Source organism: Pelophylax lessonae (assembly GCF_965119305.1).
Source record: "Pelophylax lessonae genome assembly, chromosome: 1".
Classification (NCBI taxonomy): Eukaryota; Metazoa; Chordata; class Amphibia; order Anura; family Ranidae; genus Pelophylax; species Pelophylax lessonae.
The window spans coordinates 507,499,396-507,522,951 of NC_138768.1; the positions used below are offsets into that span (position 1 = coordinate 507,499,396).

General features: G+C 44.8%; 1 protein-coding gene across 1 annotated transcript in view; it reads right to left on the reverse strand.

Annotated features, from left to right (window-relative positions):
• The window catches only part of ELL (elongation factor for RNA polymerase II), a 196,101-nt gene that overhangs the window by 43,278 nt on the left and 129,267 nt on the right, over positions 1-23,556 (reverse strand). Inside the window, exon 8 of the mRNA XM_082263798.1 lies at positions 9,712-10,156. Coding sequence (XP_082119924.1) covers positions 9,712-10,156 — 445 coding nt within the window. The remainder of the gene's footprint in view (positions 1-9,711; positions 10,157-23,556) is intronic.

Here is a 23,556-nt window from a genome sequence, read left to right on the forward strand (position 1 = left end):
GGAAAACAGGAATAGAAGGATAAAACCTGAGGAGACCCCGCTGCTGCTGCTGCCTCGATCGGTGTTCCAGGAAAGAGGAAGTGATGCTGCCAGGGCGCTCTATGTAAGCCTATGGAGGCTACAAGAAAATGGCCGCCGTGCATGTAAACCATGCGGCCGGAGCGGGCGCCGGTAAAATGGCGTCGTTTGGCGCCGAAATCGCCGCTCCAAAGTGCATAAAAACACACACAATTTTATCCCATTATATGGATACATGTTAGATCGCCGCAGCGATCGCTCTATATGCCCCAACATGTCATTAAAAACATGCCCCACAGCACACAGCGTCCCACACTGCCCAGCCTGACACACACAGTGTCACACAGCTCCCCCCCCCCCCTGCAGCCCACAGCATGCAGCCGAGAGATAGGGAGACAAGCAGTGTGAATAAAGGCAGGTTACACAGTCCCAGACTGAGACCCCCCCCAGACAGACAGGTCCCCACATAGATACACTTACCTCACATGGCGTGGGGAACCCGCACAGGCGAACAAGCCGCTGCACATGAGGCAGGGAGAGTCGCAATTCAAGACGCACACAATGGCGGTTAAGAAACCGCACAGCGTCCGGTGAGGTAGCCACCTCACCAATCATCCCTGCACCGAACAGGGATGGGTCGTTCACTGTGCCAGGAGCGTTACCTGGCTGAACGCTCGATGGCAGACTGGGAAGCCACTGACCCACGACCTGCGATCAGGGGGATCAGCCCGAGACCCAGTCCGCATGATCCTCTTCGTCCGAAGAACTAACTAATGCTGACAAAAATAACAGCTAAGTAAAGGTAGAGAGAAAACTCAAACAAAATATTAAAAAGAAGAAAGAGTCTGGGACAAAAAGTCCCAGCACAGAGAGAGCCAGCCACTCCTGACAAGCTAGACATTAAAACTGAGATATGGTTGCAGGAAGTAGGAGGGTATTGACTGAGGGGACCACCCCTTGAGGGTGGGATATGTTAAAGCTTTATTGTTAACATATTCTGTTGCCTAGCTACTCCTTCGGAGCAAAGTCTAATACCCCATATGTGACGAATATGAAGAGGCGGCGACTGTCGGAGGACGTAAGAGAAATCTGGGTGAGGATACAAAATCACCCTATCTTGATGAATTCTCAAGAATGGCTCTTTACGAGAAAGAGCTGTTAGTTCCAATACCCTTCTAGCCAAAGTTATCGCAATCAAAAAGACCAGTCTCTTGATCAAAAGGCTAATTTTCCAAAACTGCCAACATCAAATTTAAGTCCCAAGGACAAACGGTGGCTTCACTGGTGGAAGCAAGCGCAATATTCCCCGGATGAAGAAGGTGTGAACCAACGAATGGTAAGTGATCGGTTCCTGGAGAAAAAAAAACAAAAAAAAAACGATAAAGCTGAAATCTGCCCTTTAAATCGTGCTCAGGGCTAATTTCATATCTACCCCTGTTTGCAGGAAGGATGAATTCTCCCGATAATATATGTGCGGGGTTGCCATGTCCTGGCTTCACACCAGGCAATGTAGGACTTCCAGACCCTGTAATAAATATTTCTAGAGACTGGCTTCTTGGTGTTTATCAGTGTATGAACTGCAGGGCCAGACACCCTGCTCTTCCAAGAATAAGGTTTCAATAGCCAAGCCGTCAAATTTAGAGACTGTATAGCAGGGTGGAATATCAGACCTTGAGAGAGCAAGTCTGGACGCAGTGGAAGGACCCAGGGCCTCTCACTGCCAACCTCTGGATTTGTGCATACCAAATCCTCCTTGGCCAAGCCGAAGCTACAAGAATTACTTGTTTCCCCTCCAGCTGGATCCTGCGCAACAAATGCGATATCAGCTGTACCAGAGTAAAGGCATAGATCAGAGAATACTCCTCCCAAGGAGTCATCAAAGCATTCACTCCGACCTCGAGTGGATCCCTGGCGCTGGACAAAAATCTCTCCATATTGTTGTTGAACCTGAATGCCAACAGAGCTACGTCTGGGATTCCTCAGCGTCCGTGTTAATTTTGGCAGCAAATTTCAATTTAGTTTTAGTCTTAGGACTAAAATGGCATTTCAGTTTTCTGCAAGTGTTTTAGTCGTATTTAGTCGACTAAAACTCCAGTACATTTTAGTCGACTAAAAATCATTTTAGTCATCTATAATCGAATGGGTGTAGTTCAATTGCAATTTGTAATGCATTATTTAAGCATTTCTCTACAATTTCCAAACTCATTATATACTACTGCTGCTCCTGGAGTGAAAAATCTAATATGATATTTATGGTATTAAGCTTTGAGCATGCACCAGTGTTAATTTTGGCAGCAAATTTCGATTTAGTTTTAGTTAGTCTTTTGACTAAAATGCCATTTTAGTTTTAGTCATCTGAATTGTTTTAGTTTTAGTCGTATTTTAGTAGACTAAAATTGTGTTAATTTAGTCAACGAAAACGTTTTAGTCGGTTTTAGTCGACGAAATTAACACTGCTCAGCGTAGGCAGATCAATTGAAAAATCTCAGGATGTAAAGACCATTCCCCAGGAACATCTGTTAATGGCTCAAAAAATCTGCCTGCCAGTTCTCTATTCCTGGAATGAACACTGCTTTCAGGCACAAACGTCTCTGCCCAGGACAGAATAATATCCACTTCTTTCTGGGCTATTGACTCCTTGTGCCTCCCTGATGGTTGACATAAGCTACGACCGTGGCATTGTTGAAATGCACCCTGACAGAGTGACCCCGAAGTCTGGGCGTCCAGAATTTCAGAGCCCGACTGACTGCCCGAATTTCCAAAATGTTGATGGGGAGACAACTCTCTACCCAAGACCATTTCCTCTGGACAGTGGCTTCTTCCAGAACCGCTTCCCAGCTGGAGAGACTGGCATCTGTAGTCACTACCTTCCAGGTCACTAGAAGAAAGGATTTCCCCTTTCCCAGATTTCTGGTCAAAAACCACCAATTCAGACTCTGTCGTACTCTTGGTAGCAGATGTACAGTGCCTTGCGAAAGTATTCGGCCCCCTTGAACTTTGCGACCTTTTGCCACATTTCAGGCTTCAAACAAAGATATAAAACTGTAATTTTTTGTGAATAATCAACAACAAGTGGGAAACAATCATGAAGTGGAACGAAATTTATTGGATATTTCAAACTTTGTTAAATAAAAAACTGAAAAATTGGGCATGCAAAATTATTCAGTCCCTTTACTTTCAGTGTAGCAAACTCTCTCCAGAAGTTCAGTGAGGATCTATGAATGATCCAATGTTGACCTAAAAGACTAATGATAAATAGAATCCACCTGCGTGTAATCAAGTCTCCGTATAAATGCACCTGCACTGTAATAGTCTCAGAGGTCCATTTAAAGCGCAGAGAGCATCATGAAGAACAAGGAACACGCCAGGCAGGTCCAAGATACTGTTGTGGAGAAGTTTAAAGCTGGATTTGGATACAAAAAGATTTCCCAAGCTTTAAACATCCCAAGGAGCACTGTGCAAGTGAGGATATTGAAATGGGAGTATCAGATCACTGTAAATCTACGAAGACCTGGCCGTCCCTCAACTTTCAGCTCATACAAGGAGAAGACTGATCAGGGATGCAGCCAAGAGGCCCATGATCACTCTGGATGAACTGCAGATATCTACAGCTGAGGTGGGAGACTCTGTCCATAGGACAACAATCAGTCGTATACTGCACAAATCTGGCCTTTATGGAAGAGTGGCAAGAAGATATCCATAAAAAGTGTAGTTTAAATTTTGTCACAAGCCACCTGGGAGACACACCAAACATGAGGAAGAAGGTGCTCTGGTCAGGTGAAACCAAAATCGAACTTTTTGCAACAATGCAAAACGTTGTTTGGCGTAAAAGCAACACAGCTCATCACCCTGAACACACCATCCCCACTGTCAAACATGGTGGTGGCAGCATCATGGTTTGGGCCTGCTTTTCAGCAGGGACAGGGAAGATGGTTAAAATTGATGGGGAGATGGATGGAGCCAAATACAGGACTATTCTGGAAGAAAACCTGGAGTCTGCAAAAGACCTGAGACTGGGACGGAGATTTGTCTTCCAACAAGACAATGATCCAAAACATAAAGCAAAATCTACAATGGAATGGTTCACAAATAAACATATCCAGGTGTTAGAATGGCCAAGTCAAAGTCCAGACCTGAATCCAATCGAGAATCTGTGGAAAGAACTGAAAACTGCTGTTCACAAACGCTCTCCATCAAACCTCACTGAGCTCGAGCAGTTTTGCAAGGAGGAATGGGCAAAAATTTCAGTCTATCGACGTGCAAAACTGATAGAGACATACCCCAAGCGACTTACAGCTGTAATCGCAGCAAAAGGTGGCGCTACAAAGTATTAACTTTGTAGGCTGCCTCCTTCAGCCTTGTTACAGTGTTTTACCCGCCGCAGCCTGCATGCTGCCCAGTCGGTCGGGACAGTGGGTCATCTACAGTGAGTGATCTAGTAGTTCTTCAAAAAAATCACAATGACCAGTCACAGACATGTTCTGCAACACGGACGCCGCGCCCACCCACAGCTGCCGGTGCCAGCCAGCCACCCCACCCAGTCGCGCACACCCACTGTGTACCAGCCAGCCAGCCACAAGGCTCTGCCTGAGTCCTGACTGTACCAGCCACCCACCACACAGGGTGCCAGCCAGCCATTTTATTTAAGCCTATATTAGTGCCTCTTGTTTCAATGGAGATGGAAGGAGATAGAATAATTAAAGTGTGGTCTGGGACCATTTCTCTTCTCCATCTGCAGGAAAATCAGCAGCACTGTGCAACACTTGCAAAAACAATGTAAGCATGGGATCAATAACTGCAAAAAACAAAAATACGTCTAATCTTTGGGTCCATCTAAGAGTTCATCAAGTTGATTCGTATAATGCAGGACAGAAAAAAACAAAATGAATCACAAGGTGAAACATCACTATCCCAGGCAACAATAACCGATTAACCGATATGTTTCAGAAAAAAAACATAACCAGCCATTTGCAATAGTGTGACTCTAGATTTAAGTGGTTGATTTCCATAGTTGAGCCAAGGTACACACTGAAGAGTGACAAATTTTATTGAACTGAAATGCTGGAAAAGATTCACCAAAAGGTCGTTGACAAAGTAAGGACTATGCTGCAACCAGAGAATGCTGGCAACTCACTCTCATTCATGACCGATTGCTGGTCAGGACAAACAGAATCACTAATGAGTCTTACATGCCACTTCATTGACAGCAGATGAAAAGAAGGCATTTGGTGTTGAATACAAAAGTGATGCAAGGATCCCACACTGGGGAGTACATTAGAGAAATGTTTCTAGGCATTCTAAAAGAATGGGGAATCACCAAAAACCGAGTGATGCTTGTGCTGCGAAACAGTGGAGCAAATATGGTTAAAAAAGGTAGGAGACTTGCTGAAGTGCCAGACCTCAGTTGCATGGCACACACCCTCCAACTGGTGGTAAATGATGGTCTTTCAAACCAGAAAGCTTTGCTGGACATTATTACCATGCCGAAGAAGTGCTCAGGCCATTTCCACCATTCTGTTCTTGCCAAGCAGTGACTGAGGTGCATTCAGGAAGACCTTGGCCTACCCAAAAACAACCTGAAACAAGCTGTTCCAACATGATGGAAGTTAACGCGACACGCGTTACAAAGGATGCTGGAGCAGAAGCGAGCTCTCACTATATATTCTGGTGAATATGGACTCGGAGGACATTCTTGTCCTACTGCAGATCAGTGGAACATAGTAAACATTGAGATGCTCGTACCCATTGAGAAAGTGACACTGGAGGGAAGTCATTACAACTCATCCGTTTCCTCTGTGACCCCATGTGTGAGAGTCCTGAAGATGCTTCAACAGAATGAAGGACCCAACACACGTGGCATTAAAGCATGTAGGCAGGCCATGAGGGACATTCTCGCCAAACGGTTTGAGAAGAATGAGGAGAATAAAATGATGTGCTTGCATGTCTATTGGATCCTAGATACAAGAACCATCCTCTCTCTTCTGATGATGTATTGGCCAAGGCAAAACAATGGCTGACAGAACATATTCAACAGAAGGTGCAGGAGGTTCTCCTGACGAAAAGAAAAGTCAAGAAGAGAAGTTTTCTGATGTAGAAGAGCAGGATGCAGGAGAAGAATGTCCCAAAAGACAATGGACAGAAGAGAAAATTCATCATGGTCAAATAGATTCAATGTTCTGCGTTTTATTGGGGCCTCATGCGGAGGATTCTTTGGAATCGGATTCATCAGAATCGGCAATAATGAGCCTGGATGATGAACTTCATCTCTATTTGAAGGAACCAGTAATTGACAGTGATCCTCTTTAGTGGTGGAAAGAAAATGAGGCACGCAAGTAAAGACTTGCTTCTCATGCTAGAAGATACCTTTCTGCTCCTCCTCAGCACCAAGTGAGCATGTTTTTAGTAAAGTGGCAGCAATTTATGAAAATAAGCCGTTTAACTGGTGAACATGCTGAAATGTTATGCTTTCTGCACTATAATATTGTTCTACATAACTGGGAGTATTGATTTGCAAGTGTAGTAGTAGTGTCTGTCCATCAGTCCACTGTCTAGCTTTTGTCTAGCTATTTTTTCTAGCAGTTTTGCACTGACTGCACTGCAGTCAATGCAAAACTGCTAGAAAAAAAGCTAGACAGTGGATTGGAGTCAGTGGACTACTGCTGCTGCAGTAGTGCGTCACTCACTGCAATAATTTTAAATCACTACTGCAGTAGTGATTTCAAATTATTGCAGTAAGTGAGTGCCCTACTGCAGTGGTAGTCCACTGATTTCAGTCCAAATCCACTGTGTAGCGCTGATCTAGTTTCCAACTCAGTGATTCTGTTTTTGAATTATTGTTCTGACATGGTGTTATATCTGTCACTTGGATGTTAGAAGTTGCACTGAGTCACTGTCTGACAAATGTTAATCCTCCCACAATCCAATAGCCTACATCCTATCCAATTCAGCTTTCACCCTGGGTCCTGCCTCATCCCTTTTACTTGGTGGACGGATAAAGGCCTTTTGCACATTGCTGATTTTTTTAAACAAGGGTATCGTCATCAAGAAAAATAATGCTGGAAAAGTATATTGCCTTCTTTCGAAACTTATTGCTACATCCACATAACACTTTTCTTTAAAGCTCATCATTCGGATTTGACCACTATGAAGGCAATGGAGTATCTTTTTAATACGGACAGGATAACTAATCCCATCTCTGCAATATAGGTTTTGCTCAATTTGAAATCTGATACCTTACCATGAATGGTTAGATGGGAGCAAGATTTGGGCGAGAACTTGGAACCTAGCGAACGTAATAAACTGGTCCTCAACACCTTCAAGCGCTATATAAACACTTCATTACTGAAGCAAATGACAAAGTCCTTGTACATGGTACCCACGAGAATAGCTTCCTAAGTCTTGGGTGCTTTTCTGAATGGTTTCAGGGGATGCAGGTAAGCAGGATTGGTATAGCACACATGGGGAACCTCTATCAAAAAAAAGGTCAAAAGATTTTGGATCCAAGTTTTATATACTGCCTGACACTGACAGACATTTGTGAGGGCCGGCACTGATGTTGGAGAGGGCCTGGTATGTAATCCGCACTCCAATTCATCCCAAAGATGATGTTCTATCGAATTGAGGTCAGGACACTGCAGGCCAGTCAAGTTCCTCCATCCTGAACTTACTCATCCATGTCTTTATGGACCTTGCTTTGTGCACTGGTGCGCAGTCATGTTGGAACAGGAAAGGCCATCCACAAATTGTTCCCACAAAGTTGGGAACATGAAAAAGTCCGAAATGTCTTGGTATGCTGATGCATTAAGAGTTTAAATAAGTTAAAACCTAAAATATTTTATATGTTTTAACTTATTTTATTAAATTTATGGCAGTATTTATGGTTTTCATATGGTATTAAATTGGTATTTGCATTTGGTGAATAGGTTGCGTGTAAGCCCCTTGTTCCCCCCCCTCCCACATGGGATGGATTACCTCCTGGTCTGGCCCTTTAAGTCAATCGATACATGTGGGGGCATGTATATAAAAAGGCTGGGGAGGAGTAAGGGCGGGATCTGAAGGAGGCTCCGCCTCTGAAACGCGTTGTCTTGGCAACCTATTTGCATCGCAGTGTTCCTTCAACCCCTGCCTGTCATCCCCCGCTGCCTCGGCCGAGACTGTGGCGCACTTGCGCAGTTGAGACCAGCCAACGGGCCTGTGCGCAGGCGCACTGTGGACCCGCACGCAGGCACTCGGCGGTGAGACCGGAGACAGACAGGCTAGGATTAGCGGTGTCCCGAGCTGGATGGTAGCTGCAGGGAAGACCGTAGGCCATCTGAGAGGGAGAGGGGGGGGGGGGAGAAAGCTCTTGCAGATGCACCCGTCTTTGGAATCGGACATGTGAGTGCAAAGTTTTGTGGTATGTGTTCTTAATAAACGTTATTACGTGAGGTCAGCTGTGCGCTGTTTGTCTGTCTGCAGCTGTATTTTTGTCCAATTGGATCCTGACTGGGCTCCCTTGGAGAATGTCCATCCACCACTCCAGACACAGCCTAAACTTGCATAGCTCCAGGACTTTGATAGGCAGCTGAGCCTCCTCCAGGACACAATGACCGTCATGTTCACAATCTACTGGAGGGGGAGAAAGGACTTCCCGGTCTGAAGGAAAGGAGACCGAAGTTACCAGGGGAGAGAGGCTTCGGCCGACTGACCCAAATACTGTTTATGAAAACAAGAGATTTGCACCACCAGACTTCCCTCTCTTATGGAGTGTGCATACGGGGGCGATCATAAGACCCAGAACCGGCATGCAAAAACTGCAGGAAAGAACTTCTGCAGGACAGCAGAAGTTGAACTGTAGTTCAAAGTTTCTGGCACTTGTTCACCAGAATGAACACATTTCCAAGAACCAGACCGAGATACTCAAGCCTCCTAGGTGATGTTGAGGTGGATTTCTGGAGATTCAAGACCTATCCAACTTCTGAAGTGCGAATTGTGATACCCAAATTGTCCATCAGTGCAAAACAAGTCAGGTAAAAACCAGAGGAGCGGAGGCCAGGTCAAAGGGAAGCACCACAAACTGATAATGCACATCCCCTGACTGCAAAATGTAAGAAGCGTTGCTGCACAGCACAGATGGGGACATACCTACGTATCCTTGATGTCTATGGAGGCCAGGAAGTCCCCCTGACGAAGGGAGGCCACCATCGAATGGATGGATTCCATGTTTAACTTCTGCACCGGCACAAAGCAATTCCGGACCTTGAGGTCAAGGATCTGATAAACACCATCCTTTTTTGGAACCATAAACCGGTTGGAGTAGAACCCTGAAACCGCTCCGGCTCTGGCACCGGGGCAATCTGTCCCTTGAGTAATGTATTTTTTAGCAAAAAAATATTTTTACATGGAGATAAATGTCAGAATTGGCCTGGGAGGGAAGTAGTTAATACCACAGACTACTATGACTACCCAAACAGAAGCACCTAACAGTAAAATATACTGCTTGATGAAGAGACCTGTCACAACATAAGTGGTAAAACACTGAATCTCCTGCATACAGTTTTTGAATCCCAGAGGTTATCCCCATCAGGTCTTCACAGTGATATCAGGTTAGCAATATTTTTTTTTTTAACATGTTCTAATGTAGAACACACTCCCAGAGCAATTTGTTCTTTTTTTAAACCCACCCAATATCAAATATTAAATAGCAGTACTTACCCAGTACATTCTGAAGAGTACTGCTGATTTTTCCAGAGCTACAATTTTTTTTTTCTTGTGGGTTCTTTTCCTTAGTTCTGTCTCTTTCTTTGTGCTTTTTGGACTTCTTTTTAGGTTTTCCATGTGTGGGATTACAGTTTTGTTTGGCCACAGGAGAACAGTCTGTCTGTGGTGCATGACCAAGCCTCTCAGAGGCATCTAGGCTTTCACAGTCTTTTTGTTGAGAGTCAGTGCTGGAGTCTAAAAGAGGGTCAATGGGCTGTTGTATCTGAGAGCTGAGAGACTCCAATGTGGGAGGCTGCGAAGGAGGAGCTGGTGAATCCCTTCCATTGGAGGAATTTAACTTTCCATTGCAAGTAGGCTGTGAACGGTGTGCAAAGTGCGAAATACGGACTTTCTTGGGAATTGAGGGGTCAATAGGCTCTGGATTTTGAGAGGGTCGTTTCTGCAAAGATAAAGAAAATTAACTGAAAAGATAATGTGCATTTAGTTTCTAAACAAAACATGCAGGGCTGCTTTCACACTGCAATATCATTAGAATAAAGTAAAAAAATGAAAGGGTAACTATCTTCATAAAACTGCAGGGTCTTAAAGGTGTGATTTGTTTTTTTGAGTTCAAATTATACATGTGTTTTTTTGTCTCAATTATAAATACACTCTTGCTAGTCCACATATTTGCTATACACACATAAAAACATAATTAGGTTTTGCAATTTAATCTGCTGCCTCCTCCCCCTATAGCTAGAGTATACCAACAGCAACCAATGCGATTCCCTTAAGAATTAAAAATGAATTACCCATTACTTTTTTTCCAGTTTTCTACTTTGGTCATGCGATTACATTTCCTAGAGATGCTGCAGCACATCCAGGAAACAGGCAGAGCTAAACCACAGTGCGTCACATGTCCTGTGACATAGCTTTAGCCATCACACTGCCTCCCCCTTCCATACCATTCAGAACAACATGTGCTGTCAGTCAAGCATCTGGTCTGCCTAGAGGGTGGAGAACATCTAACAACGCACTTTGCTCTGAATGGGCAGGAAAGAAAGGAGTTTTAAGTGCTAAAAGGGACGTCACATGATGATATGCGACGCACTGTGTTTTAGTTCTACCCTCAACGTGGACCATGCTGCAGGGATGGGAAGAGTGATGTGACCTAGTAAGTTTAGTGTATAAAATTTTAAGGGTCTCCCATTATTTCATTTCCTATACGTTGATCCAAAGTAGAGACGGCTGTATGAATGCCAAGCTAGGATTATGGCTACACTAGCAGAGATGATCTATTCTGTTTTCATCATAAATTACAGTGTGTCAACCTTTATTCAGTCAAGGCACCTTTTAAGATTCTCCACAATTTTGAGGCACCCCATTCCAAAATGTCAAAAATGAAAATGAAGTTTTAGATAATGCTGCAACGTCCACACATGTAGGACAGCCAACGTTAAAGGTGATTTATTCTTCCAAAGCAAAAATACCTTTGCACACTGGCACACGGACTAGTATATGTTTTTCTTCTCCCTTAGTTTCTCAGCTAATGTGACCCCCAGAGCTGATGGAGAGGAGCAGGGGAGGATCAAATAAAGATGCTGTGCAGGTGCCGATGTCCTCCTTAACCAATGACGTCAGTGGTTGTTAGGATGCCAACAGGTAGAAGGCTGTAATGGTGCACAATGAAAACCTGTGGCTTTGTGTAATTAAAAGGTTGACTTGATCTACCCGCTGGCTTGTATACAATTTCTGGACAACTTCTAGGCATTTTGCCCCCCTGAAGAAATCTGAAGGCACCCTGGTTGAAAAAGGCTGATATAGGCTGATATATCCTACACATTGGAGAGCTAGATTGTCCAAAGTCTTTTTTTTTCCCACAGAAACAAAGCTTTGAGTTTTGTACAAAATACAGCGAATAATTATACAAAAGGTTGGATACATAGCTACACGACTCAAAGCAATGGTAACTGACCTTTCTGCATAAGACATCTTCTTACAGATCGTACAAAATAAACCAAAAAAAATATTTAAAAAAATGTGAGAAGATCTTTTGATAAGGTTAGGAGGCTATACAAACATGCTATGCAGTGTCTGGTGTAACATGTCAGAATAGAACGAATATCGTATCCTCTATTCACTGCCTAGAAGACGGTACAGTTTCAGGAAGATAAATTATGTACTGTATATTAGAAGACACAGGTCGATGTTGATTGTAACCACCTGTGCCATATTTTTTTAAATTTACCCGGACAACCCCCGTTGACAGATAGATAATGTTTTGAGCTAAAACCTTTCTAGCTCCAAACTGTTTTTCATGCATACATTTAAGCATGTGCTTATCTAGGTCAGTATCAGAAAATATGCCCAAAAGACATTGTTTGGGAACCAATATCACCGGTGAGCACATCTGTTCCTCGAGGAACTTGACAGCTTGCGCCCAGAACCCACAGATGCGAGGACATTGCCAGAGGAGGTGACCAAAAGTGCCAGTAGATAAGACATTTAGGGCATGTGGGGCTATGGGAAGGGTCAAATTTGGCCAGCCTATCTGGTGTCAAGTATGCTCTATGTACAATATAGGTTTGTATGAGTTTGTCAGACATTTTGGGAGATACGGATTTAACGGTTTCTAGTGTCTCATTCCATTCTTCATCATCCAGTTCTCCAACCTCCACCTATTTAGGTTTGACAGAGTACGCAAGTTGAGATGCAGCTGGGGTAGTTATGTCATTGAAAATGATATATGAGCTTACGTGGTTCATCCCCTTTTATCACCTCCAAAACATCCAGGGGAAAGAATACTGGGTAATGCAAATTGTGAGTGTAATGCATGTCGCACTTGGAAGAAGCGAAACAATTCGGGAAAGTGAATTCTGTTATATTGATCAAACGTTTTAATGTTACCATTATCTAAGACGTGGGACAGCAAATATACTCCCCTAGACATCCAGATTATCTGGAGGAGTTCAGGTTAGAGCCTATTATACCATAATAGCGTGTTGCTGTGTAACCTAGGACAGTTCATTTTGGATGTAACCAGGTGCCAAATCTGCCTGTGCTGAAATAGGCGGCCAGTGCGGCTGGAGGATGCAGGAGAACCACCTACGCCACGTAGTACGTCGCAGAACGGATGTGGGACCTGTGAATCTGCAGGACAACAAACCAAGGAGAGATATCTATTTGCTCATATTTAGCTATGTGGTAGAGGTGCGGAAGCTGTGCCACCAGGTAGTAAGCACTGAAGTCTGGGACAGCAAGGCCTCCTAGAGCAGTAGGTTTTTGGAGAGTTTTTCCATGATAATTTGGGTGTTGGCCCCCCAAATAAAAGATTGCAACAGGGTATCTATGATTTTAAAGTATCTAAATGGAAAATAAATAAGGGAGTACCAAAGGACATAAATTATTTTTGGGAATAGTATAATTTTTTTACTAGACCCAACCGACCCATCACTTCCACCAGTAATCTTGCCCATGTCTGTGTTTTACATTTAATCAGTGAAAAGAGAGGCTCCACGTTTAAACAGGATATAGTCTGCTATGGATCTAGATACTTGAATTCCTAGAGTTTTAAAAGTACTGACCCTAAGTGCAATGTAGCCTGTTCTACCGATGGAGGGAATAGCCGGATTTTTGTCTTGCCGTAAAATCCTTTTCTCTGATGTCCATTGACGGACACAGCTCCATATCTTCTTGACCCTTGGGTTTATGCTGCCCCCACAGGAGTAGGACACTAGGCGGAAAAAGGTTTGACTATAGGGCAGTCCCAGGGGGTATATTCCCACTTCCTGCAATAGGCCTTCCGTTTTGTAACAAGCAGTGTCAGAATAACAAATAACCCAACTCAATAGAGGGGTGGGTGCTGTGTCGGTTAATGAACATCAGAGAATATATTTTTGTCTTAGGGCTCTTTCACACGGGCGGTTCGATCAGATCCGCCTGTCAGTTTTTTAGGCGGATCTGATCGGATGCCTCATTCAGCCCTATGGAGCAGCGGATGTCAGCGGTGACATGTCCGCTGACACCCGCTGCCATCCAATCCTGTCCGTGAAATCCGGACGGATGGAAACCCTATTTTCCATCCGTCCTGGGGATCAGATGGGATCGGATGAGAGCGGACAGGCGGTCCGCTCTCATCCAATTCCCCATAGAGAGCAGCGGGGGCTGTGACACCTCCCTCTCCGCACTGCAAGCGGAGACGCAGCTGTCATCCGCCGGCTCAGCGGGGATCGCGGATCGATCCCCGCTGAGCAGCACGGATCCGCCTACGGAGGCGGACCATGTGAAAGAGCCCTTACTGTAAAATCCTTGTTTTCGTTTATTGAACAACACTGCTCCATATCTTCTTGACCCTTGGGACGTCCCAAAGCAGTGTTAACATGAGGGATGGGAAGAACATAGCAATAAACATACTTCCCAAAGGCTAAACGTAGCCACCCAGTGAAAACAGGAGCTCAACCAGGAGCCAACTGGAGCTCACCTGACAAACACACACCCTCAAAGAGGACTAATCCTCTCCAACAGCGGCCTGCAAAACCTTGCGGCCAAAGGCAGCCTCCTCAGATGCCAACACATCCACCTTATAAAATTTTGCACGGACGACCAGGTGGAAGGCCCAAGAGGCACTACGCACCCTCGTAGAATGTACCCTAACAGGGAAAGGTGGATCCTGACCCTGAATGGAATAGGCCTGCACCCCCGTCTGCCTGATCCATCTGGGAATGGTTTCAGCAGACGCAGCCAGCCCCTTAGGGGGTCCATCTATAAGGACAAACAGAGAATCGGATTTTAGGAACGACTCGGTCATCAGGTACACCCCGATTCCCTTACATTCTTTGGATGTGGTTCAGGCAATCTCTTTAGGGTGCTTAGGCTTAGAGAACAACTGTCTCTGTGAACCACCAGGTAAGGTGAATGACAAGACAACGCAGCCAACTCAAACACCCTACATGCAGAAGTAATAGCTACCAAGAAGGCTACCTTCTGTGACAAAATAAGCAGAAGCTCAATAAAATCTTCAAAAGGCTGTTTCTGAAGAACCGACAGCACCAAATTGAGGTCCCACGGAGGCAACGGAGACCTCACTGGGGGAGCCAGGTAACGAACCCCCTGAACAAAGGTGTGAACCAAGGAATTTGCAGCCCACGGGAGTTGAAAGAAAATGGCAAGGTCCGAAATCTGGCCTTTGATACCCAAAACCAAATGCTGATCTTCGCCTCTTTGGAGAAACTCCACGAGACACCGAAAAGGACAGTAGCTGTGTCCTCCAATTTCAAAGTTCCTGGCACTGATACAATCAGTGCATCCACCAGTGCCTTTTCTTGCGCAGCTGTAGTGGAAGAGGAATCATCCTAACTATCCGAGCACTCAGGGTGCATGGACGCAGATCCAGTAGGGTGACTCGCATCTGCCACATCAACCTCAGAATCTGAGGAGACGGAGGATGCAGATGAAGGTGGGGACACTTTTTGCTTATCCTATTTTGGAGGGCCATATCTACCTTAGACACTAGTGACTGCAGGACCGCAGTCATTGCAGACAAAGCAGCCATGGACCCAGAGGGCCTCGCAGCCTCTGAGAGGGGGTCAGGTGGTAAAACAGGCTCCAGGGACTCCATGGGTTAACCTGGGAACTGCCAACAAGAAACTGCTGTTAAGCTCCCCCCCCCCCACCGCTGCACCGGCGGCACTGCTATATTGCAGAGAGAGGGAGCAGTTTTGCACCTCCGGGGACTCACCACCACCTACTCAGGAAGTGACACTAGAGGCCCACTACCAACATACCGCTCCATAGGCTTCAAAAACATGGCCACCGCTTGAAATCAATGGAAAACTACAAGAAAATGACCGCCCAACTACACAAACATGGCCGCTGAGATATACAAACACCGGCTCGACATCCCCACACAAATAACAGGCATGAGGCGCTAGATGTGGGTGAATGGGGGGTAATCAGTAGGGGACCCAGATAGTGAGTGCACTATGTAGGATGGAAGGGCATACGGGGGGGTGGGTCCGACAAGCCCAACCATCAGAGGAAGGGGGGACACTACACCAGAGATCGACAAACCCCGGGCGCCAGGTCGCATTTGCGACTAGAATTAGCGACCTGGCACCTGGGGTTGTCAAGCCCTGCACTACACCATACCTTGGAACTGGGCGGGCACCACTCCAAGCAGGTCATCACACCATCTTGGAAAGGGGGTGCTGCGGGCCAGAGGCACGCTGCGACTCAGGTCGTGACAAGGGCTATGCGTCCTCGTGAGGAGTTTACTCGCCAGCCAGCCCGCGTCCAGTGGGGCTATGTTGCAGCTGACCTAGCGCAGGGCTGAGATCAGGGTTGCGCTCGCTGGCCAGAACATAAGGATCTAGGATATCCAGTCCATCAAAAATGGTGATGATGCGATTCAAAACAATAGTGTCTTTCGATATACAGTGTAATTAAAACTTAAGGATCCCAAAGTCCATAATCAATGGTGAATAATGTGCAAACAGTGAAAGTCCATAAATCCATAAGGTTTGTGCATGAATCCCACCCACCTCTCAAGCTATTCCCTTACCAGACTGATATGATCAAGGTGCAAAATTACTCCTCCCAAGTACTTCCTGTGCTATGCAAGTGATTAAGTGCTCCAGTACACACTGTGTTAACACTCAGCCAACCAAGCCTCTTACCAGATAACACACAGTAAATGGCATAGATTCATCCCCTTGAGGATATCCCTTCAACAGCATTAATGGATGGACTCAGGGTGGCTCAATGGAAAATCTTGCTGCCTCATACGCTTTCCTTATGACGGCATCCCCAAGATGTTTACCCAATACTTAGATGTGATGACTGTATGCATTTTCTTTTTTATGCCTTCTTTCCTTTATTTTCACCTAAGGATCCGGAATGTAAGTCGGAGTCGGTGTCTCCTCTAAGTGTCATCACATCTAAGAATAAGGAAAGCGTATGAGGCAGCAAGATTTTCCATTGAGCCACCCTGAGTCCATCCATTAATGCTGTTGAAGGGATATCCTCAAGGGGATGAATCTATGCCATTTACTGTGTGTTATCTGGTAAGAGGCTTGGTTTGCTGAGTGTTCACATAGTGTGTACTGGAGCATTTAATCACTTGCACAGCACAGGAAGTACTTGAGGAGTAATTTTGCACCTTTATCTTATACGTCTGGTAAGGGAATAGCTTGAGAGGTGGTGGGATTCATGCACAAACCTTATGGATTTATGGACTTTCACTGTTTGAATTGGAATCACATTCACCATTGATTTGAAGGTTATTATGGACTTTGGGATCCTTAATAAGTTTTAATTACACTGTATATTGAAAGACACTATTGTTTTGAATCACATCACCATTTTTGTGTTTGTACTTTGAGACACTTTTTTCATTTAATTTTAGCGCACCAGACTACTTCGACATATACATTTTTTCCAATTGGCGATTTAGATCTTTGGTAGCAGCTTTAACTTCAATCAGCGCACCTATCACCTTATTCATTATCCAGTCCATCACCCATTCCAGCAGTCGATTGTTGTTGTCGCAGGTAGTTGTCGCAGGAACTGAAAATAAGCAAAAAAAAAAAAAAAAAAATTCCTTTCAAAAAGGAAAAAATGCTAGGACCAGAGTTCCCAGCAAGGAACTCGGTCCTTACTTCTGACTAGGCAGAAAAAAAAAAACTGAAGACCTATAGCAGGGAGTGAGAGTATAGCCCCTGGGACAGCCCTATAGGCGTAGTCCAACTTTTTTCCTCCTAGTGTCCTAATCCTGTAGGGGGCAGCAAAAATCCAAGGGTCAAGAAGATATGGAGCTGTATCCGTCAATGAACAAAAGAAATATCTATGGGAAGGATTTGGGATTTATCCAAATTTACTTTAAGTCCCGAAAACCTGCCAAAGTTCTAAATCTGTAGGAGCCAGAGTCAGCTAAATATAAAATTATATCGTCCGCATAAAGTCCTACCTTCTCCACCAAAGATCCAGAGCATAATCCATGTATACCAGGGTGGTTCCTTGGTAACATCGCCAAGGGCTCAACGGCCAAAGAGTACAGTAGGGTCGAGATAGGACAACTCGGATGTGTGCCCCTCGATAATGGAAAGGGTTTGGAGCTCCAGCCATTGGTGACTACCCTAGCCTGGGGCAAGTTATATAAAAATGGTAAGCCATTTAATAAAATTAGGGTCAAAGCCAAAAGTTGTGCAAACATTGCCATAAGTACTGCCACTCGACCGAGTCAAAGGCTTTGGCTGCATCTAAAGTGACAATTACTCTAGAGCCAATTTTGTTATGGGAGGCCTAGATATTCATAAATAAGCGCCTGGTATTGAAGGCTGTATTTTTGGCCAGTATGAAGCCTGTTTGGTCCGGATGTATAAGGGACAAGATAACTAAACGCAGGGCTAAGATTTTGGCTAATATTTAAATGTTGGTTTGGAGCAATAAGATAGGCCTATAAGACTCAGGTTGGTGGGGGTCTTTCCCAGGCTTAGGAATAAGGACTTCACGCATAGATTTAGGATAGATGGAGGCATCAAACAAGGAATGGTATAGAGCTAAAAGTTTGGGTACCAGAATATCAGCGAAGTGAATATAGAATTATATAGGTATGCCGCCTGGCCTGGAGAGCCTTTAGCATGGCTACTTGTTCATCTGTCAATTTGGGAAAAGCAAGTGTCTAGGAGGTTAAAGAGCCTGCTAAGGGAAAAAAAACTAACCTTAGATGTGAAAACTTCCCTAAAGAAAGCGGATAATTCCCTAGTAATTGCTTTGGGGTCCGTGGGATCACCTATCCTGATGGAGTTTAATGTGATAACCGGAGGTCTGGAAACTAAATGGGCTAAATAGGCCAGTAATTTACCATGTTCAAAGCTTTTTTGCCTACTAAAGAACAGTTTGTGATTAGCCTTCTCATAGCACATCTGATCAACTACTCTGGCTTGAAAATTTCAATTGCTCCAATAATGCAGGTGAGTTCACATATTGTTCTTCCAGAGTGGTTAACCGAGTGGTGGCCTGGAGATAGGTAGACTACAGGATCTTTTAAATCTAGAATTATGTTTCTTTAACAGTAATCGGGCATGCTTTTTGAAGGCCTCCCAAACCAATAGTTGAGAAGCTGCATCAGAATTGGATTCAAAGAAAAATTTCCATTCTGTAGCTAAACGGTCAGTGTCGGAAATGAGGGTCAACCAAAAGGGATTTAGTCTCCAGTTTAACACCGGAGAGTCACTGAAGAGTGTCAGCGTGATCTAGTAGGGAGCATGATCTGATAACAAGTGGGGACTAAATCCTGCCGCCTGCCGCCTGGGGGGTAGGGTGTGAGATCCAAATTAAATCCATGCGAGACATGGTAGAGTGAGGTGCTGAAAAGCAGGAGTATGTCTGTTTTTTAGGGCATAAATACCTCCAGGTGTCAAGGGCGAAACCCCTTAGTAACAGACAACCTAATTTCATGGTCCGGCCGAGATATTCCCAAAGTCAGACTCAGTCTGTCCAGACAAGGGTTACCTACCACGTTGAAATCTCCCAGCCAGATAGAAGAATTATATGGAGGAGGGTTATATCAGGCTAATATTAAAAGGAGGTTACCGGCAATTTTAGCTAGTAGAAATGCGTATCTGCCCTGGGAGTCCAATAACACCGCCTGAGTTTCAAAAGGTACCAATTTAGTAACAAGCATGGACACACCTCTAGAATAGGGGGTATGGGTGGCATGAAACGCCCAACCAATCCAGGGCTGTCTCAATGCTCGCTGAAGGGAGCCTTCCACATGGGTTTCAACAAGAGCTATAATATCTACACGCTGTGCCTTCAGAAAATTATATAACCGATGTGCGTTCTAGTTTGTTGTGTAGACCGCGCACATTCCACGTCAGAATTTTCAGAGGGGCCATATTGGGAACATATGATAGAATGCAGGCTTAGTGGGCACGGAGACCCCAGGTCCAGACAGCATCAACATAGCATAGAATAGGGCATACCAGTCAGCTAGTGCATAGAAAGAGGACATCACATATAACCTCTTAGGTTTATATTTCTCTTACAGAAAAATCACCATAACCAATAACTTCACAACCCACCCGGCTCTACACACCCCAACCTGTGTGGGCATAAGTTCCAAAATGAACTTTACACATATATATGGAGGGGTGTCCGGATGTAGAAGGGAGCAGACGTCTCAGTGAGCTCCGGCTTCCCCGCCAGAGAATCCTGATCCATCCTTCACTCCTGAGCGATATCCTACCATGTGGGCTGCTGATAACCAGGTAGGGGATTCCCCCTGATCTCCCTATGCCATCGAAAAGGGAGATCTGCAAAGGAACGGCCGCCTCTTAGGCCTCGGAGTTACGCAGCAGAGACACGTGCGGTAGCCATATTGCCTCTCTCCTGAGGTTGACCAGGCAGAGCGGATTTGCGGAGGCTGTCTATATATGGCATCGGACATGGGGGAGCCCTCACAGCCTACGGTTTCTGGACCCCCCGAATAGTGACTCCTCCACTGCGGCCATCCTGGATGCTATAGAGACTATTAAAACTACCCTGATGGGCAGGATCGACACTCTGGCTATTGAGTGCACCCTCATCAGCAAAGACATGGACAAATTCAGAGGGAGGGTGTCAGTGGCAGAGGCTCGCATTTCGGAAATCGAGGATGCTGCAGACTCCATCAGGCACATTATCTCGGAGCTAAAAAAACACAGTGAAACTCCTAATTGTGGGAAAATCACCTGAGCAGGAATAATGTGAGTGTTGGGCCTCCCGGAGGGGGCTAATCCTGCTGTTTTTGCAGAGGAGTTTTTCAAGGAAATCCTTAATCTGACCCAAATATCCTCTGCATACATGGTGGAGCATGCACACAGGGCCCTGTTGGGGCCTATGCCGCAGGGAGCACACCCAGACTGTTCCTGGTGAAAAATTCCTCAATTATGGCGATCGTGACATCATCCTAGCTGAAGCAAGGAAAAAAACGCAGCTTAAATATGATAATACCACTCTGCATTTCTTCCCCAAGCTTCAGAAGTGTCAGAGATAATTTGTGGATGTCAGAAAAAGGCTGAGGGAGAAGGGGCTCACATATGGCATGCTGTACCCAAGTAAGTTAAGTTTGAAGCGTTTGGGATCGGTGAAATGTTTTGAGAATCCGTCTGATGCCTCTGAATGGCTAGATACCATTACTTGATCCTCATGTACTTTGCAGCTATATTCCTCTATTACTGTTGGGACCCTCCTTTGACAGCTGTTAGAAGGGGTGTTTCCTTGCGGGGGCTTGCAAAGGCGCTATCCCTTAAGCCTCATGTTATGCCTCAAGTCAAAAATGTTCCCCCTTTTGGCTACAGCTTACCTAAATCCACTGTTACAACACCTACTGCAGGATCCGGAGTTATTCTTTAGAGTCTCGGAGCGAACGGACCCTAGAACTTTGCATTCCTCCCCTTTATCTTCTCTGGGGTTTATGGGAATAAAGTCCTCCAGCCTGTTTTGATATACCATGTTTGTTATGCTGGTGAGACAGTGAATGACAATTTTTCAGTTGGGGTTTTTTTTTTTTCAGTTAAGGTGCAATTTTTCTATTGTTTTTGTGTTTTTTCAGTTTTTGACACATTATTGGAGAAGGGTCCATTCACGTTTTGTGCACTCTTTTGCCCTTCTCTTGGCATAGAAGGATTTTATGCCTGTGTAAAGTGGTACATATGTAGAGAAATGCTTCAGTATGACCAGTGGCACATACTGAGGATCTGAGGAGGTATAGGACCCCCATCTAGTGGTGATTTTAGGTACTGCATGTATGTCTTTATATATTAAGGTTCGCTCCTGGAATGTCAGGGGTCTTAACTCCAAATATAAACGGGCTCTAGTGTTGAAATACAATCACACCGCCCTCAAATTTTTTCTGCAGGAGACTAATTTGATAAGAAATAAAATAACGTTCCGTCCTTGGATCCAGCGAGCCATACATGCTACATTCTTTGTATGCCAGAGGGGTTTTAATTTTACTTCATAAGTCTCTGCCTTACTCTATAGGCACTGTGGTAGCTGATCCTGAGGGTTGCTATGCGATCGTGATTATTGAAACTCATTCCCATTGCCTGGAGCTGGTGCAGTTTTCCAGTATCATTCTATATGAAATTTTAGGAAGGCTAGACTCTCATTCCCTTTACATGTTGATTGCAGGTGATTTTAACAATATACTAGATTATACCCTTGATACCTCTAATCCACAATGAGCACTTAACCATGACTTCTCAGTGGAAGGAGGCAGCTGGCTGCACTAAAATACTGGAGGTGGAAGCATCCCATAAACAGATGTTACTCGTATATATCTCCTGTGTTTAACTCCACATCCATAATAGATTTGGCTGTTGCCAATGAGGATCTATGGTATATGGTGCACGATGTTACTTACCTTCCTGGTGGGAGTGTATCAGACCACACTCTGCTTCAGATTACCTTACAGATTGGGGCCATAGGTCAAGGAGGTCTTGGAGACTGTCACCCAGATGGGTAGGGGAGCCTATAGTGGAGGAGCTATTTAAACCACACATTTGTTCTGGCAGATAAATGGAGGAGTCAGTCACAGGTCAGATTGAATGGGATGCTTTCAAGGCCTCCTCCAGAGGGATATATCTGCCATTAAGGAAGCAAGGGAGGAACATAACCACACGCTGGCAACTCTGCAGGACAAGGAACAAGAATGTTCAAAGGCACATGCCAATACTCCTCCTGATACACTGGCAGAATTGCAAGGTGCTTGGAAAGTTACATCTACACTACCAGGACATAATCCACTGCTCCCTGAAACGGGATGCGGAACCGATTTTTGAACAGAAAAATTGCTAGCATTACTAATAGCTCAGGAGAAGTCTCAGATGGTAATTCCCTGCATTTCCTTACAATTTGGATCATTACTTACAGAGGACATTTTACAAACTGTTTTTATTTTTTACTCCCCCTTATGCTATAGAGGACCTGTTGGCTGTTCTAACCCCCTTAAGCCTACTTATAATACCTGAAGAGATCAGGGACACTTTAAAGGCCTCAATTAGGGAGGAGGTGATTTGTGCAATAGGTTTCTTTCCCAATGGGAAGGTGTGTGGACCGGATGGATTACCGATAGAGTATTACAAACATTATGGGGAAGTTCTCTCCCAAATATTACTGAAGCTATATGGAGTGCTTTGAAATGAATCAACCCCCTCATTTTATGGGAGGCACACAGTGTTGTTGGCCAAACCAGACAAGGATCTCACTAAATGCTCTTATAGGCCTATTTACTTAATCTAGATTTCAAAATTCTCACTAAATTGCTAACCGACTCATGCCTGCCATGGAGCATTGAACCTCCCCTGACCAGACAGGCTTTATGCTGAAGCCATGGATATTATTCTGCGCAGGGTTTTAACGCATACGCAACTAGGGCAGGAGGTATACAGCGGAGGGGTTCTTGTTTTTATGGATCAGGAAAAAGCCTTTGATGATTCGATAGATCGGCAATATATGTCCACAGTGTTAGAGGCTTATGGGTTTGGTCCCAAGTTTAGACAGTGGATAACTATTTTATATCATAAGCCGACTGTAGCCATCAAAGTCAATGGTCTGACCTCTGGTTCTTTCCAGTTAGACAGGGTACCAGACAAGGGTGTCTAATGTCCCCTGGGCTTTTTGCCCTGCTAATCAAGCCTCTAGCTATTGCACTGAGGGCCTCACCCAGGGTACAAAGTATTCAGGTTGGAAGCCTGACAGACAAGGTAGCATTATATGCAGACGATATGGTGTTGTTTTTGAGGGACTCTGATGCTTCTCTGACTGCAGCGTTATCCATTTTGAATTCCTTTGCTGGCTTCTCCGGGTTAAAAGTCA